Source organism: Guillardia theta (genome assembly GCF_000315625.1).
Source record: "Guillardia theta CCMP2712 unplaced genomic scaffold GUITHscaffold_32, whole genome shotgun sequence".
NCBI lineage: Eukaryota > Cryptophyceae > Pyrenomonadales > Geminigeraceae > Guillardia > Guillardia theta.
Window position 1 is genome coordinate 221131 of NW_005434642.1, and position 13961 is coordinate 235091.

A 13961-nucleotide genomic window follows, 5' to 3' on the forward strand; every position below is an offset into this window, starting at 1 on the left:
TTCCAGCTAAAATCCGCCCTATTCGTTAGCCATGGTGGTGGTGGTGGAGGAGGAGGAGGAGGAGGAGGAGGAAATGAAGTGATGTAAGGACGAGAATCCGCTGACCAGCCTCTTCATGTCCTCGAAGAGAGGAGCAGTGAATTTCGCCATCTCCCTAGACCCTGGTCAGTGGCTGCAGTAGGGGGAGGAGGGGAGGACCTGGTGATGGGGTGCTCGAATGAGAGGCAGGTAGCATGCAGCGCCTGCCTGACTAAGATGGGCTTCCCTTCTCCTCTTCCTCGCTCCACGTCTGTATCGTGGATCACTTTCCCTCCATACGTTGTGTCGCCTGACACGCGCAGGTGAGGTTGGAGGATGCGGAAGAGATAAAAACCAGCGATAGAATGTCCGATGTGCGAGAGGTGGACACGAATCTGACGAGCAAGTGAGGAGGTGAGAGGAGGAGGAGAAAGAGGAGGAAAGGGAAGAAGAGGAGGAAAGGGAAGAAGAGGAGGAAAGGGAAGAGGAAGAGGAGTAGACTGAGGGGAGGAGTGAGGAGGTGAGGAGGAGGAAGAGGAAGAAAGGGAGGAGGAAGAGGAAGAAAGGGAGGAGGAAGAGGAGGAGAGATTGAAGACAGTTCACCTGGTGCGTTCGCCCAGTGAGGAGTTGAAGCTCCACCAACGTGAAATCTGAAGGTTGCGAAGACAGTCATGAGCAGTGTAGGTTTGATGAGTGAGGGGAAGGAGGGAGAGGGTGGGAGACAATTCATGGGATGAACGAAGTGGAGCCAAGACGGCAAGCAGTGGAGGAGAGGAGGAGTATAGTGGACGAGGGGGGATAGAGACAACAAGGACAGAGGCAAGTAAGGGACGAGGCATGGGAGATGCTCCGACAGTCCTACCCTTGTATCGCTCCCTCACGCGACAAATGGTCTTGGCTTGCTTCCCTGCCTGATTGCCAAGTCACAAGGGCAGGAGGGAGAGTGGATAACCTTCCCCTCCCGTACGCACATGCGCTCCCTGACCTTCACGTCTCGTCCTGAGACAAATCATGTCAAGAAGTTGAGGAGGAAGGCAGGGGAGCAGGGGATAGGGAGGAAGGGTTGTGTGGGTCTGACCTATAGGGGCATCTATCAGCTGTTCATCTTTGTTCACTCTTCCGTGCACAACCGCCAGATATCTGAAAGGTTGTGTGAGGACAAAGCGGAAGAAGAGCAAAGGAGAGGAAGACAGAGGATTTGAGAAGAGAAGGGAGGGAAAGGGAAAGAGAAAGAGAAAGAGGGAAGGAGGAAGAGGGAGAGAGGGGAGGGAGGGAGGGAGGGAGGGAGGGAGGGAGGGAGGGAGGGGAGGGGAGGGGAGGGGAGGAGGTGGTGAAGGAAGAGAGGGAGGAAGAGGGAGGGGTTTCATTTCACCTCTTGTCCACTTTTCTCTGCGCGAAGTTCTCGGCGAGCCGCCAGTGAGCAAGGTCGCTCTTAGCAACCACCATGACTCCACTTGTGAACCTTTCACCTCCCACTTCAGATGTAAGAATCCTCCTCCTCGTCTTACTCGTACTCGTCCTACTCCTTTTCTTCCTCCTCATCATCTAGCCCCCATCTCCTCTCGATTCATCTCCTGCTCCTACCTCCCCTCCTCTTCCTCCTTCTCTTCCTTCACCACCTCCTCTCCTCCAGTCTCCTCTAGCCTCTTCCTCACCGATCCAGCCGATGGACAATGCCAGGACGTGAGTTGGTCGCACCCACAGAAGAGAGAGAGTCTCCCTCCTTGCTCCGCTGCTTTCTCCGTTATCATCGATTCCTTTGCTCGCTAGCAGATGCACCTGAAAGTGGAAAGCCAACGCGTTCACCAGCGTCCCACTTGATACGCCCTGAGAAAATCGTGGAGAAAGAGGAGAAAAGAAGGAAGAGAAGGGCGAGGAGGAAGAGAAGGGCGAGGAGGGAGAGAAGGGCGAGGAGGAGGAGGAGGAGGAGGAGGAGGAGGAGGAGGAGGAGGAGGAGGAGGAGGAGGAGGAGGAGGAGGAGGAGCAGGGTGAGAAGGAGGAGGAAGAGCAGGAGCAGAAGCAGAAGGAGCAGGAGGAGCAGGAGCAGAAAGAGGCGGCCACGACAAAGGGGGCAAGGATGCAGAGAAGGGAAGGAGAGCAGGACAAGACAGGAAAGGACGATCAGCAATCGCCAATCAGCAGCAGACTCAGACGGAACCTGCCAGGGATGGACTGTGAGACCGGGCTGTTTGTTGACGAGGACGATGCTGTCATCCTCATGCAGGATGTGGATGGGGATGTCATTGGGCTCGATGTCCTTACAGCCAGGAGGAGGAGGAAAGTAGACGCAAATCACGTCTCCTCCCCTCAGCTTCGCCGCAGGTTTTGCAGCCTTCTTGCCATCGGCGACTACAACGCATCCCTCCTTGATCAACCTCTGGATGGCTGGAGGAGAAGAGAGTGAAAGGAGGAGAGGGAGGGGGAGGAGGTGGTGGAGGAGGACAAGCAGGAGAAGGAGATGGGGACAAGAGCGCAGACCTGATCGGGACATGAACGTTATCTTCTCTGCCAGGTACTGATCCAGCCGTTGTGTGGACACCTAGAACAGGTTCAGGAAGGAGGGAGGGACAAAAAGGGAGGGAGGGAGAGAAAAAGGGAGGAAAGGAGGGAGGATGGGAGGGAGGGAGAGAGGAAGGGATGGGTGGATGGGTGGATGAATGAATGGATGAAGGAAGGGAGAGGGGAGGCGGGGGGGGGGGGGGGGGGGGGGGGGAGAAAGAGAGGCAGGGAGGGATGGAGCTACTGGACCTGTCCTTTCTCAATCTCAAGAACAAGAGAAGGAGGAGACTCGGTGTCCTCCCTCCTGCCCTTCCAGTCTATATCGGTCTCACGCAGCTGGGAAGATCCGACGTCCTCATCGGAGTCCATCTCCTCCTCCTACCCATCCCCTACTGTCAGGCTTGATCCTCCCTGCTCCTCTCTACCTCATCGTTCCCTGCCCTCAACGCATCTGAGGGCAGTCGCTGCTGCTGCTTCCTACCCCCGGGTGAGCATCTTTGGAGCAGGACTGGCAACAAACGCTCACATAGCTGTCGGGTCTATCGTAGCCGCTGCCATGGACGCCGCAAGCATGTCGGCGTCAGGCTGCAGCCCTTGCTTCTTCGCTTCCAAGACAAGTTCGGAACTCTGGAGAGGGAGGGAGTAAGACCATGTGGACCCTCTCGCATCACCAACCTCGCTGCTCCTTCCCATGCTGATCAGCAGTCGGATCGCCGCTGCATACGTGTGATGCGTACGAAGAGATGGGGGTGTGCTGTGAAAACTGCGACGAGAGAGTTACAGGAAGCAGAGCGGAGGAGAGGAGAGGAGAAGAGAGGAGAGGAGAGGAGAGGAGAGCAGAGCAGAGCAGAGCAGAGCAGAGCAGAGCAGAGGAGAGGAGAGGAGAGGAGAGGAGAGGAGAGGAGAGCAGAGGAGCGCATGAGTGGATGGAAGAAGTGGAAGGAAGGGAAGGGAGGAGGGGGAGGGCGATGGGGGTCTAGAGAGAGATCACAACATTTCAAGAGCTTCAGCAGCATCGCGAGTGTCTGACGATCGTCTGCCGAGAACATCAGGTCGAGCTGAAGACAAACAGTCGAGCAGAGAAAGCGATGGCAGAAGCACGAGAGATGATACTGGAAGAGCAGGTGCAGGTGGAGACTCTTGGAGGAGGAGGAGGAGGAGGAGGAGGAGGAGGAGGAGGAGGAGGAGGAGGAGGTCGAACATGGCAGCATCAAGAAGGCAGTGAATGGAAACAGCATTCGCATCGATCCCTCCCCCCTTCATCCCCTCGAAGATCTCCACCGCTTTCTGCTCCACCATTTGAGTCAAACTAAGACTTGACAACGGCGGCGCCTCACCCGGAAGCCTCCAGGTTCGCTAGAGACCTTGGACATGGCTTCGTTATAGGCCCAGACATCAGGACGAACGGTCTTCCCTCCTCCTGCGCTCCTCCTCCCCTCCTCCTCCAGCGACATGCCTTTCCCTCCTATGGTCGCAACTCCTCCACTGGAGGCCGTGGCTCCTCCGGCGCAGGGTAGCAGGCAGACGAGGAGGGGGAGGAGGAGGAGGAGACGTAGAAGGAAGGGCGTTGAGGCCCTGAGACGGTCGGGAAGGGGACTGCGCCCTCCTCCTACGCTGCTTCTCCCTTGCCTGACCGCCATGTTTCCCTGTACCCTCCCACCATTGCTCCTCCCGGATACTTTCGGATAGTCCCGGATAGTCCCGGATACCGCACATGGCAAGTTCAGGCGTATCGCATGACAAGCGTGGAGGAGGGGAGGGGGGGAGGGGGGAGGGAAGGGAGGCAGAAGAACAAGAGGAGCAGGAGCAGGGAGGGTCGAAGGAGAGATAGCTCCTGCATATCCTTGTACTACTCGGTGGGTCAGGATGGGAATAAGGACAAGACTCCCACAGATTTTCCTTCTCCTCACAGTCTTCATTCTCCTCTCCTCTTCCCACCCGCTGGAGCACGAGGGCTGCCATGAAGGAGTTTTGCTGCCGTCAGCCATGCGTGGAGGATACGAGCCCAAGGGTGAGCTCCGCCATGGAGCGACTGTAAAGGGGCCCAGGAGTTGGAGAGGTGCGAAGAACCAGGGTGCTTCTCGAAGGAACTACAATGCTCGTCGTCAGGTCGCGCACCATCATCCTACTCAGCCGGCGTTGATGCTGTCTTTTAACAGGGAAGATTCAAACAGCCATGGCAACAGAAAGATGAGAGGAGTGTACAGGCTGACAAGGCGTGGGAGAGGAGGTGTGAAAATCGCCGATGGCCTCCTGCTGCTCACACGTTTTCAAACAGAAGTCGCATTGTGAGAGAAATACAGGAAGAACAGATGAAGACAATGAAGACCAACCATTCTTGGCCGGTTCGCTATTAGTGCGAATGCGCTTCCTCAGCTGAGAAATCCTTTACCCAAAGGTCGAGGGTATCCCGATCTTCATTCCTCGAGCAATACTGATTCAGAAGTGAGTACAGCATCGAGTTATCTTTGAGCTACATCGCAAATGAGTACATGCAGGTATCCAATCGCTAAAGTTTGGAGTGAGAGGATAGCAAAGGTAGGATCAGATTTGTGAGGCAGCCAAATTTGTTGAGACATTTGGACAGCGTCAACAGCTCAAGAATCAGTCCCTCGCGATACAAGTCATCTCTTCCAAGGCTCAAATCATAGTTCAGCTGTGTGTGGATGGCCCAATGGTAAAAACACTTGCTACATTCGTCCTTGACATAACTCTCTGCTTTCAAAAAGGGAAACTGGCTACGGATTGTTCAAGAGAAACTCGCCAACAGATACCGGCAACCCACTTTTGAGGTGCACATCCCCCTTCTCCGCGTCCATGGATCCGTTCCTCCTCAGGCGATGCTCAACTTGCTCAGGTTTCCTTGAGATGCAAAGGATCCCATGCGCTTACTACGATACTTGGTGGACCACAGGAATTTTACCAGGGATTTACAAGAATTCCGACTTTCCGTCACTAATCAAGTCTACATTGATAAAGCGGAGTACTCGAGTTCTAGGCAGCTCTCTCTCCGAATATCGTTATCTCCCGAAAAAGACGTGGAGGTGAGATTGAAACTCGCTGATAACCACCTCAAGGTCTTGTCAGGCCGTTACCTCGAAATTAGCACAGCACTTTCCAGCAGCGAGGATATCCAAACCCTCGCCGTCGTTGATCCTACTGGACGATTTAAGGTATCCGAGTTTGCGCTTAGCCCTCTTGACGATCCGTCAGATCCAACGACATGAGAGAGCTGAGGTCGTCGGCAGCTGCCATTTCCCGTGAGCTCAGTGGCGGCCGAACTCTCAACCACTTGGCCGTAGAGCTTGTCTGCGTCCCAGGTTGTCCATACCTTTATCTTACATGCATCGATGACCTGCTAGGAGTAGACGGAGAATACAGAGATCGATTCAATCTGTGGAGGTACTCCGTGAAAGAAGTCTGATCAGAAGTAGAGGCGCTGGAACAGCACAGCAAGGATAGAATATCGCCATTGACAACACTGTGATTGATTTCAAATTCCAGTGCTCAGAAATGATGATTTCCATGCACAGGGCGAAATAGATTGACTGGCAGCGAGCTCCACATTACGTAACAGTCATATTTCTACTTGTTTGATCATATCTTGGTCATAATGTACAATTTACATGTCGAGACGTGAATTGCAGACATGGGGTAATCGTTCAAACTCCGTATTGCTGAAATTGAAATGTGTGCAGGTCATCTTGTGGACTTTTTCAAGTTAATCTGTCTCAACTGATAATCCCTGAAATGCACCTCACCACATGGGCAACACCATCAATCCTACACCACCTGATCATTTTCTCTTCTCTATCTCGCCTCCTTCCATGCTTGTCATTGGATTCTGTCAAAGTTTTTGATCTTCGCAACAATCAGCTGAACATGTGGAATATAGAGATGATGTTATCGAACTCACATGTAGCCATATCCGCTCGTGTATCCTGCCAGCTCTTTTTCCTTCATGCACGTCAGGCAACAACAACAGAAAAGTTGGCTGGGACCTCTGGGCGGATGTCCTGCTTGTAAGACTTGCGGGGGTTCGTTGCAACCAGCCCCATCTCCGCTTGCAAAGTTCCCTCAGAAGGCTAGGGAAAGGCATCAGTACCAGACAACCTTCTACGAGACAGCTTCTCAAGCACAGTTACCAGTAGTTTCCTATCGAAGAACTTGATCTTGTTGAGGGCTCGTTCAGCTACCTCGCCGTCTCTGTCCGATGCTTCAATCGTCATCCGGTTCTCTTTCTCCGTATGAATCGGAATCGCCCTTGTCCTGCTCGCCTCGTCAAACGAGCTTGAGGTTCGATCAGCTGTCACCTCCATTCGTTGAAATTCAGTCCGGCTTCGACTGGCTCCCTCAGTCGCCCCTGGCTCCTTGGAGGGGTCGGAAGCTGAGTGACTTGCAACACATACATCTTGTCCTCCTCCCTCAGAGCCCCTCCTATCCTTGCATTGGAGCCTCTTCCAAATTCTATCTTGTCTCCATTGTTCAACTCGCTCTCTATTACCCTCCTACCGTTGACAAATGTTCCGTTGCCCGTCGGCGTTCCCTTGAGCCCCTCGTGGCTGCATAGCCATAGAACCAGCCGGCCATTCGAGCCATGGCGAAACCCCAGCTTGCAATGAATGCGAGAGATACCGTCCCATGGCAGAACTAGGTCGCATGCGCTGTCTCGGCCGATCCTGATGCTGCCCCGGCTGATAGCTACCTCTTCCTTCCCGCTCTCACCCTTCAGCACTCGGATCATAGAAGAAGAGTGGTGGCGACGAAGGAGAGGAGAGCTGAGGAGAGGAAGCTAGCGAGAGAAGGTGGGGATGGGAGGGAGGTGAGGGAGGAGGAAGGTTCAGACAGGAAGCTTGGCAAGGCGTTGGACTTATCAAGTACCCCTACCCCCTATATCATTTGAAATTAGATTATATCAGGTGGGGTGGGTGTGAACAGAACTGTGAAAGGCTGCTTTGCGAGTGAAGATTTCAGATCAGAAGGAGAGGCGGAAGCGAGGGAGAGAGGGACAAGGCAGACTGATCGATGGAATGACAGCAAGGAATGGTGCCTTGAACATATACCTATCGAAGACGAGATCTGTGTTGTTCTGCTGAGAAGACCAAGAACACTTCCCGACTACAATGAGGACGTGGAAGTGAGAAACGTTAAGAGCCAGGTAGGATGGAAGGAGCAGACATCATACACCCCTCCTTAAAGGGCTCGATGCAAGACGATTCAGCACAAGGTCAGGTCTACTGGGACTTACCAGGTACATGGTGATGGTTGAGTCATGAAAGTTTCCCTGACCCGCTAGCTTTCAAGGCCTCGTCATTTCTGCGAGCGTTATGATGGTCATCTTTGTTTGCGCTGCCATCGGCTTTCTCAGCTGGAAGGTCTACATCCAAGACGGGGGTTATCGCGAGCCATACGAGAACGAGATGGTACAGGAGCTCAACGAGATAGAGCTAGAAGACCTGCTCGTCTGTCGCACCCGAGGGGAGCAGGGAGCATAAAACCAGTGAGCAGTAGGGCAGTCAACGAGTAAAGGTATGCGTGTCTATTGAAAACAATAATCCTGTCGCCCGTTGCATACAAACGTCATGCGCGAGTTGCTCCCACTGCCCCTCTGCTACCTCCTCCTCCGTGCCTTGCCCCGCTCTCAATCCACCCCGTCCATGTCCGCCGGGTCTCCGACCCCTCGTTCCTGCCTGTAAGACAAGCAGCAAGTCAACGAGACTGAGCATGCCGCACCATGAATTACTCGGTGGGCTGAGGCGAGCTCCTCGCCTTTGCCACCTTGAGGGTGATGAGGACCTTTGACACATCCCAGATCAATGCCGACTTGTCGTCAGAGCCCGTTGCTAGATAGAGTCGTGGCGCTTTCCCGGTGAAGGCAACGCTGTTCAGCTCGTCTGTGTGCCCCTTCACCCTCGCTACCTCGTCCCACTCTTGTCCAACTCGGAAGATCCGTGCGATGCTGTCTGCACAGCCAGTGACCAGCAAGTCGTCTCCAGGTGAGAAGGCGGCCGAGGTCACTTTGTCCGCATGCTTGAGCTTGCGAAAGAAGGTCCACTTCTGTTTGTCGTCACACGAGAAGACATTCGCACACTTGTCATCGCCTCCTGTCAGCATGTACTTTCCACTCTTGGAGAAGCAGATCACATTCACAGGGCCCTCATGAGCTTGGATCGTCTGCACAAGACTCTTCTTTCCCACGTCCGTCACGAAGACTTCACCTTGCCCCGATCCCGATAGGAGCTGACTGGAATCTGTAGAGAAGCATACACAGAGCACAGGGCTGCGACTCGACTCCATCTTCAGGTACTCCTTGCCCGAAGCTGCATCAAATATCTTCGCCAACTGTCGAAAGAGGCCGTCAGCCAAGCAAAAGGCACAAGTTACAAGTGCGAACCTTGTCATACGATCCTGAAGCAATCAGCTTCCCATCAGAGCTGGCAGAGATGGAGTTGATTGTACTAGAATGAGCCTTGATGGTCGTCACAGGGTGACCATCGTCTGCCTCCATGATCCGAATGTTCCTACCAACCTCATCATATAGATGAACGGTGTTGCGAAAGCCTACCCGTCAAGGCATGCGGTGGCGATCCTTTTCCTCTTGGGTGTATTATAAAAGATGGCATGCCAGACCCAATCAGGATGGGGAACTCTATCAAAGCATGGTCATCGAATGCATCAAAACCAGCATCTCTCGTACTTGTACACTTCTTTGCCTTCCAAGTCGAAGGCCCTCAAATTCTTGTCTGCAGAGCCCGTAGCAAGGAGCTGGCCATCAGGACTCCAATCAACAGACCTTACCCAGTATGTATGCTGGCGGAGGCGAACTTTGGGGTCAATAATGACACTCAGTGCCATAAGGGATGAGCTTTCTATCAGTTCTGTAAAAACTGCCCAGTCACAATGGGTTGCAGAAACAAACAGACATATGAAGATGAAGTTTCCAAACGAAACATGACAAAACTCCTTACATCTCACACCTACCCCGCATGCATTCTAACAGAAAACGATTCCTTGGCAAGGTACAACATTGAAAGCGCCATGCACGAGCCAAAGGCCGGATCGGGCCAGGGCAAGGGTCATGCGAGGAGATGGAGCGTGCACTAGCTGAGACTCAGCATGCGGCTACAGCTGCAGCAGTCCCATCATCTCACTATCGCCATCGCGAGCATCAGGCTCTCCGCCATGGCCCGCGCTCTCAGGTGTCTCATCGCGACAGCCCCATAAGTCCCTGGAGCATGAGCGCATCTCAACCACCCCCATCCCTGGCAGGGGGTGGGTACCCTTTTGCACGATGACCCTGCATTACTCTTCATACACCCCTACTTTTAATATCTGCAACCCCTACTATGGACCGCCAGTAGTACCTTACCACCCACTCAATCTCCTCTACCCACCCCCTCATATAAACATTACCCCTTTCCACCAATTTTACCCCTCATATCTTGGCAAACTTACCCACCCCACCCTTGCCTCGATTCTTCCGAGAGCGTACGTTCTTGGGCTGAGATCTGCAATGTCCAGAGTGTGCAATGTGAACAGATGTGAACTTGCAAGAGAGCGAGAGAAGATGAAGAAAGAAAGACAACTGAGTCGAACATGTCAGCAAAGATGCTTCTGAGTTGCCGTTGGCGATCATGCGTGCATAACAGATTGCTCAATGGTAATGTTTATTTGAGCATATGCCTACCAGCAGTGTAGTTTTCGATGTTGTCAATTCACAGGTGAGGAAGCGGCAATATAGTTCTCTGCCGCAACATGCAGACGAGGAGAGGGTAGCTGTCCGAGATCTTTGACGCTACTCAGGATATCAAGAAGCGACTCGAATCTCCGCAAGATCGGAGATTCCAAGACGTCGTGGAGAGCAATTGCCACCGCCTTGACCTGCGAAAAGATCGAGTATTAGTTTTAACAGGATTCCAAAGAACTGTTAACCTGTAGCAGGCCGGGGAACAAACGATCCAAAAACCGAAAGGGAAGAGTCTCCAAGGAGCCAGCCGCAGTGCTGAAGATTGAGGCAACTATCCCATTGAGTAGGATCATGTCGTTCTCAACCAAGACGTATCGCACTTTGGATACATCACGGGAAATCGAACGAACTTGAACCAGCCCGTCCTGTCCTAGTAAATAATCGCCTGTTTCAACACCCGAGGCCTGCATGAGCTGCATGCTCTCGGAGCGCTTATCCCGACAGGGATACTTGCAGACGTGCAGGTAGTGCGGAGGTGTGAGCTCAATCTCCCCCTCGCTCGTCCCCAGCCGCACAACACGGTAGTCCTCCACATGGTCGTGGATGAAGTACACTCTCCCAAAGTCCTTCGGGCCTGGGCCGTTGGCGATCAAGTCATTCACGCTGATGTCCCCCAGCAACGCTTCTTCCACCTTTCCTCCACGTTCGACTCTTACTCTCCCGCTTGTGGAGAAGCAGCCATGGTATTCGCCCGGGTCACCCTTGGTAATAGCAAACATCCCTGCAGTTGCATGAAACATCTCGCAGATCCCACACATCCTCTCTACTTCAGGCTCTTTGTAATAGCCACCCACCGGGGCACCGCAGACACTGGATTTCTGACCCATCCATATTCCATCCTGCGCGACTGTACCACACGAGTCGAACGTATTGCAGGTCTCACTCAATCCTTCGATGCTCATCATGCAATCTATCAAGCTCTGTGCGTTACCTCGAAGAACAGTCCTGATCGACAGTTTGCTACACGGCGGTTTATCAATGTTGTCTGGTGTGCATTCGGTATCATTGAACGGCGCTGAGATCACACCGTCCTTGACAAAGTCATACTTTGGATCGTCTGCCTCGCCTTTGTCTTCAAGAATATATCCACACTTGTTCCATCTGGGAAAGATGGCCTTGGCTTGCCGCACCAAACTGCTGATGGCACACGTTCGCTCTCCGGTGAACGGGTCTGCCGCTGCCGCTGCTGCATCCTCCTCATCAGTGGAGTTCCCTCCATCGCCACCAGACGAGCCTGTTGCGTTTGCAAGCGATATCATCCTTTGCTTCAAATGCATCTCATGCTTTAACTCAGTCACTGGAACATACTCCCACTGACCCAGCACCGGCTGCTTTTTCTCCGGAGCAGAACCCTGTAGCGCCTCTCCCATCCCGGCTATTCTTGAAGCTGGCAGGTAAGCCCAGTGACCCTTGACTGGAAGTGTCCTGGGGAGGTAAGCGACCTTGGGCTCTTTGCCTTGAAGCAGGGGAAGCTGCCGCAGGTCCTTGTCCTGCACCAGCAGCGCCCAAGCGCACAGGAACGCGGTGATGGCAGCGCAGAAACCCACGAGAGGAAGGAAGCGACTCACACGCGACATGGCTCAAACCTCTTTAGACTCCTTGTGCGACGCTCAGAAGGAGCTACCTCGAATCATCCTCGCACTTCGCCATCCGCCACGCACCCTACCTCGGTCGCCATGGTGCCCTTTCACCAGGGTGACCGCATCCCCACACATACAGTGGAATCATCCCCCTCATCCCCATGTTACCCACATCCCCACCCAGATCCCCACCTAGATCCACACTTGCACCAGCACTTGCACCAAGCGATCCTTCATTTATTACTCAAACTTAAGTGAAAAATTAGTACCTGGACAATCAGGAGAGTAGTAGGAGGCTCGATCCGGTGTAGTTTCCGATCGGGTTGCGACTATACCACCCCACCCCACCCCACTTTTTACCCCCTCTTCCCTATTGCACCACCCCCGACGATATTATTCCGCCACTTCCTCCTCACCTTCACAGCCATCCCTCCCCTCTCCCTCCCCTCTCCCTCTCCCTCCCCTCTCCCTCCCTCGCTCCCTCCTTTAATCATTTTCTCTCTCTTCTCCTCCACCCACTCTCCCACTCCCCTCTCGCATCTCGGTGAGGTCTTTTCAACCTTGGATCCGTTCTTCTAGGACATTCGACGTGCAGGCAAGTGGGCTGTAAGAAATCTTGTTGGGAGAGGAGTCCACTAGTCTGCTCCAACCTTCTCCAGGAAGGATGGCTGTAGAGCTCCTTGAATTCAAGATCTTTGCACTCTCCGCAGTGATGCTGACGTCACTGGCTGGTGTGCTCCCGCCTATCCTGCGTCCTGGGATGGGGAAAGGAGGGGCCCATCCTTCTTATTGGTTTTTCCTCATGCGATCGTTCACAGCAGGCGTCATGCTTTCATTAGCATTCGTGCACATCATATCAGAGGCATTCGAGGTCATGGATGGCTTGTGCGGGAAGTACCCGATCGCATCTGTGTTCGTCATGTCAGGGCTTGTGCTCATGATCTGTGTTGAGCGCGGAGCGCTGGATTTCATGTCTCGCAACGATGATGGACATGGGCATCAGATGTCATCGCAAGAGTTTGTGTGCTGTCAGTCCGACATGCACCAGCATTCCCACGGGTGCATTCGGCATGCTCACCACAACAGCAGCGACCACACGCAGCCGCTGCAGGAGAAGCTCATGTCGCGATGCTGCAAGGGGCTGGTGCCTGGCTCGCACCTGCCGGCCGAGCTAGAGGATGAATGTGCAGAGGAGGATGGCTCGGGCGAGAGCCATCAGGAGCACTCCCATGATCATGCTGAGATCCAGCAGGAGTCGAAGCGGGGTGATCTAGAGAGCGATCTGCTGGAAGGAGGCAAGAAGCCAAAACCGCCTGAGCTGATGCTCGGCATGTTGGAGGTAGGAGTCATCATGCACTCCTTGATCATCGGGATGGACCTGGGAGTAATGTCTCAACGGCCTAGCGCGATCGTCGGGCTGGTTGTTGCCCTGTGCTTCCATCAGTTCTTCGAGGGGCTGGGGTTGGGAACGTGTATCTCCTATGTAGTGCACGACAGCCGGAGTCGCATCTCGAAGAACAAGGTCAGCCACCTCCACCATGGTGTGAGCTCTGACTGTACGTGAGCAGCTCTTGATCATGGTCTCTTCTTTCGCCCTCACCTTCCCTCTCGGCGTTGCTAGCGGCATCGTCTTCTCCACCATCCCCACCTTCCGACCAGGCTCTGAGTTCCAACGGTGGATTCAAGGTATGTGATAGCGTGCCGAAGGGCATGGCAGGTTCAGACTGAAGTTCCTCCTCCTCTTGCAGGATCACTGGACGGAATCAGTGGGGGTATCCTTGTGTACCTCGGCCTCGTCCACTTCATAGCAGGTATCCCTTCCTCCGCCTTCCTCCCTGCCCTGCCTATCGGTGACGCCGTGAACCAGAGGACTTCAGCAGGACGGACGTGAACCTGCCCTCCAACGTGCTGCTGCGATGGATGATGGTGTTCTTCATCATCCTGGGGGGGGTCGCCATGTCCGTGCTGGCGCTATGGGTGTGAAGGGGTCGCGCCATTGTATACTATGAAGTACGTCGTCGAATCTTGCTCCCCTTCTCGTTAACTTCTGTTAGATTCTTTCTTTTGCTTGCTTTGTAACTCTATACATACCGTAGCTTGACAGACCCCTCCCTCCC

General features: G+C 53.8%; 7 protein-coding genes across 7 annotated transcripts in view; 3 read left to right on the top strand and 4 right to left on the bottom strand.

Moving 5' to 3' along the window:
- Positions 1–18: 18 nt before the first annotated feature.
- On the bottom strand, positions 19–3720 carry GUITHDRAFT_138499 (hypothetical protein; the record flags this gene model as incomplete). Its single annotated transcript, XM_005832933.1, has 15 exons — positions 19–154; positions 199–413; positions 622–668; positions 881–929; positions 971–1017; positions 1097–1158; positions 1391–1487; positions 1674–1845; positions 2177–2403; positions 2497–2557; positions 2767–2895; positions 2943–2994; positions 3044–3122; positions 3193–3280; positions 3631–3720. 15 exons carry the CDS (start codon positions 3718–3720, stop codon positions 19–21), a joined length of 1551 nt encoding a protein of 516 aa, XP_005832990.1.
- Positions 3721–4383: 663 nt separating this feature from the next.
- GUITHDRAFT_138500 (hypothetical protein) lies at positions 4384–5781 on the top strand (the record flags this gene model as incomplete). The annotated part of the gene is made up of 10 exons (XM_005832934.1): positions 4384–4626; positions 4677–4747; positions 4796–4862; positions 4916–4962; positions 5016–5055; positions 5105–5194; positions 5247–5374; positions 5432–5561; positions 5595–5690; positions 5731–5781. 10 exons carry the CDS (start codon positions 4384–4386, stop codon positions 5779–5781), a joined length of 963 nt encoding a protein of 320 aa, XP_005832991.1.
- A 648-nt stretch (positions 5782–6429) lies between these two features.
- GUITHDRAFT_108053 (hypothetical protein) lies at positions 6430–7261 on the bottom strand (the record flags this gene model as incomplete). Its single annotated transcript, XM_005832935.1, has 4 exons — positions 6430–6474; positions 6519–6602; positions 6663–6786; positions 6831–7261. The coding sequence occupies 4 exons, from the start codon at positions 7259–7261 to the stop codon at positions 6430–6432; spliced, it is 684 nt and encodes a 227-aa protein (XP_005832992.1).
- A 419-nt stretch (positions 7262–7680) lies between these two features.
- Positions 7681–8012, top strand: GUITHDRAFT_108054 (hypothetical protein; the record flags this gene model as incomplete). The annotated part of the gene is made up of 2 exons (XM_005832936.1): positions 7681–7768; positions 7822–8012. The coding sequence occupies 2 exons, from the start codon at positions 7681–7683 to the stop codon at positions 8010–8012; spliced, it is 279 nt and encodes a 92-aa protein (XP_005832993.1).
- A 244-nt stretch (positions 8013–8256) lies between these two features.
- On the bottom strand, positions 8257–9372 carry GUITHDRAFT_70953 (hypothetical protein; the record flags this gene model as incomplete). The annotated part of the gene is made up of 3 exons (XM_005832937.1): positions 8257–8859; positions 8912–9019; positions 9223–9372. 3 exons carry the CDS (start codon positions 9370–9372, stop codon positions 8257–8259), a joined length of 861 nt encoding a protein of 286 aa, XP_005832994.1.
- An 855-nt stretch (positions 9373–10227) lies between these two features.
- On the bottom strand, positions 10228–11841 carry GUITHDRAFT_138502 (hypothetical protein; the record flags this gene model as incomplete). The annotated part of the gene is made up of 2 exons (XM_005832938.1): positions 10228–10398; positions 10450–11841. 2 exons carry the CDS (start codon positions 11839–11841, stop codon positions 10228–10230), a joined length of 1563 nt encoding a protein of 520 aa, XP_005832995.1.
- A 667-nt stretch (positions 11842–12508) lies between these two features.
- The window catches only part of GUITHDRAFT_138503 (hypothetical protein), a gene marked incomplete at both ends in the record, with an annotated part of 3177 nt that continues 1724 nt past the window's right edge, over positions 12509–13961 (top strand). The window contains 3 exons of the mRNA XM_005832939.1: positions 12509–13366; positions 13413–13530; positions 13593–13655. Coding sequence (XP_005832996.1) covers positions 12509–13366; positions 13413–13530; positions 13593–13655 — 1039 coding nt within the window. The remainder of the gene's footprint in view (positions 13367–13412; positions 13531–13592; positions 13656–13961) is intronic.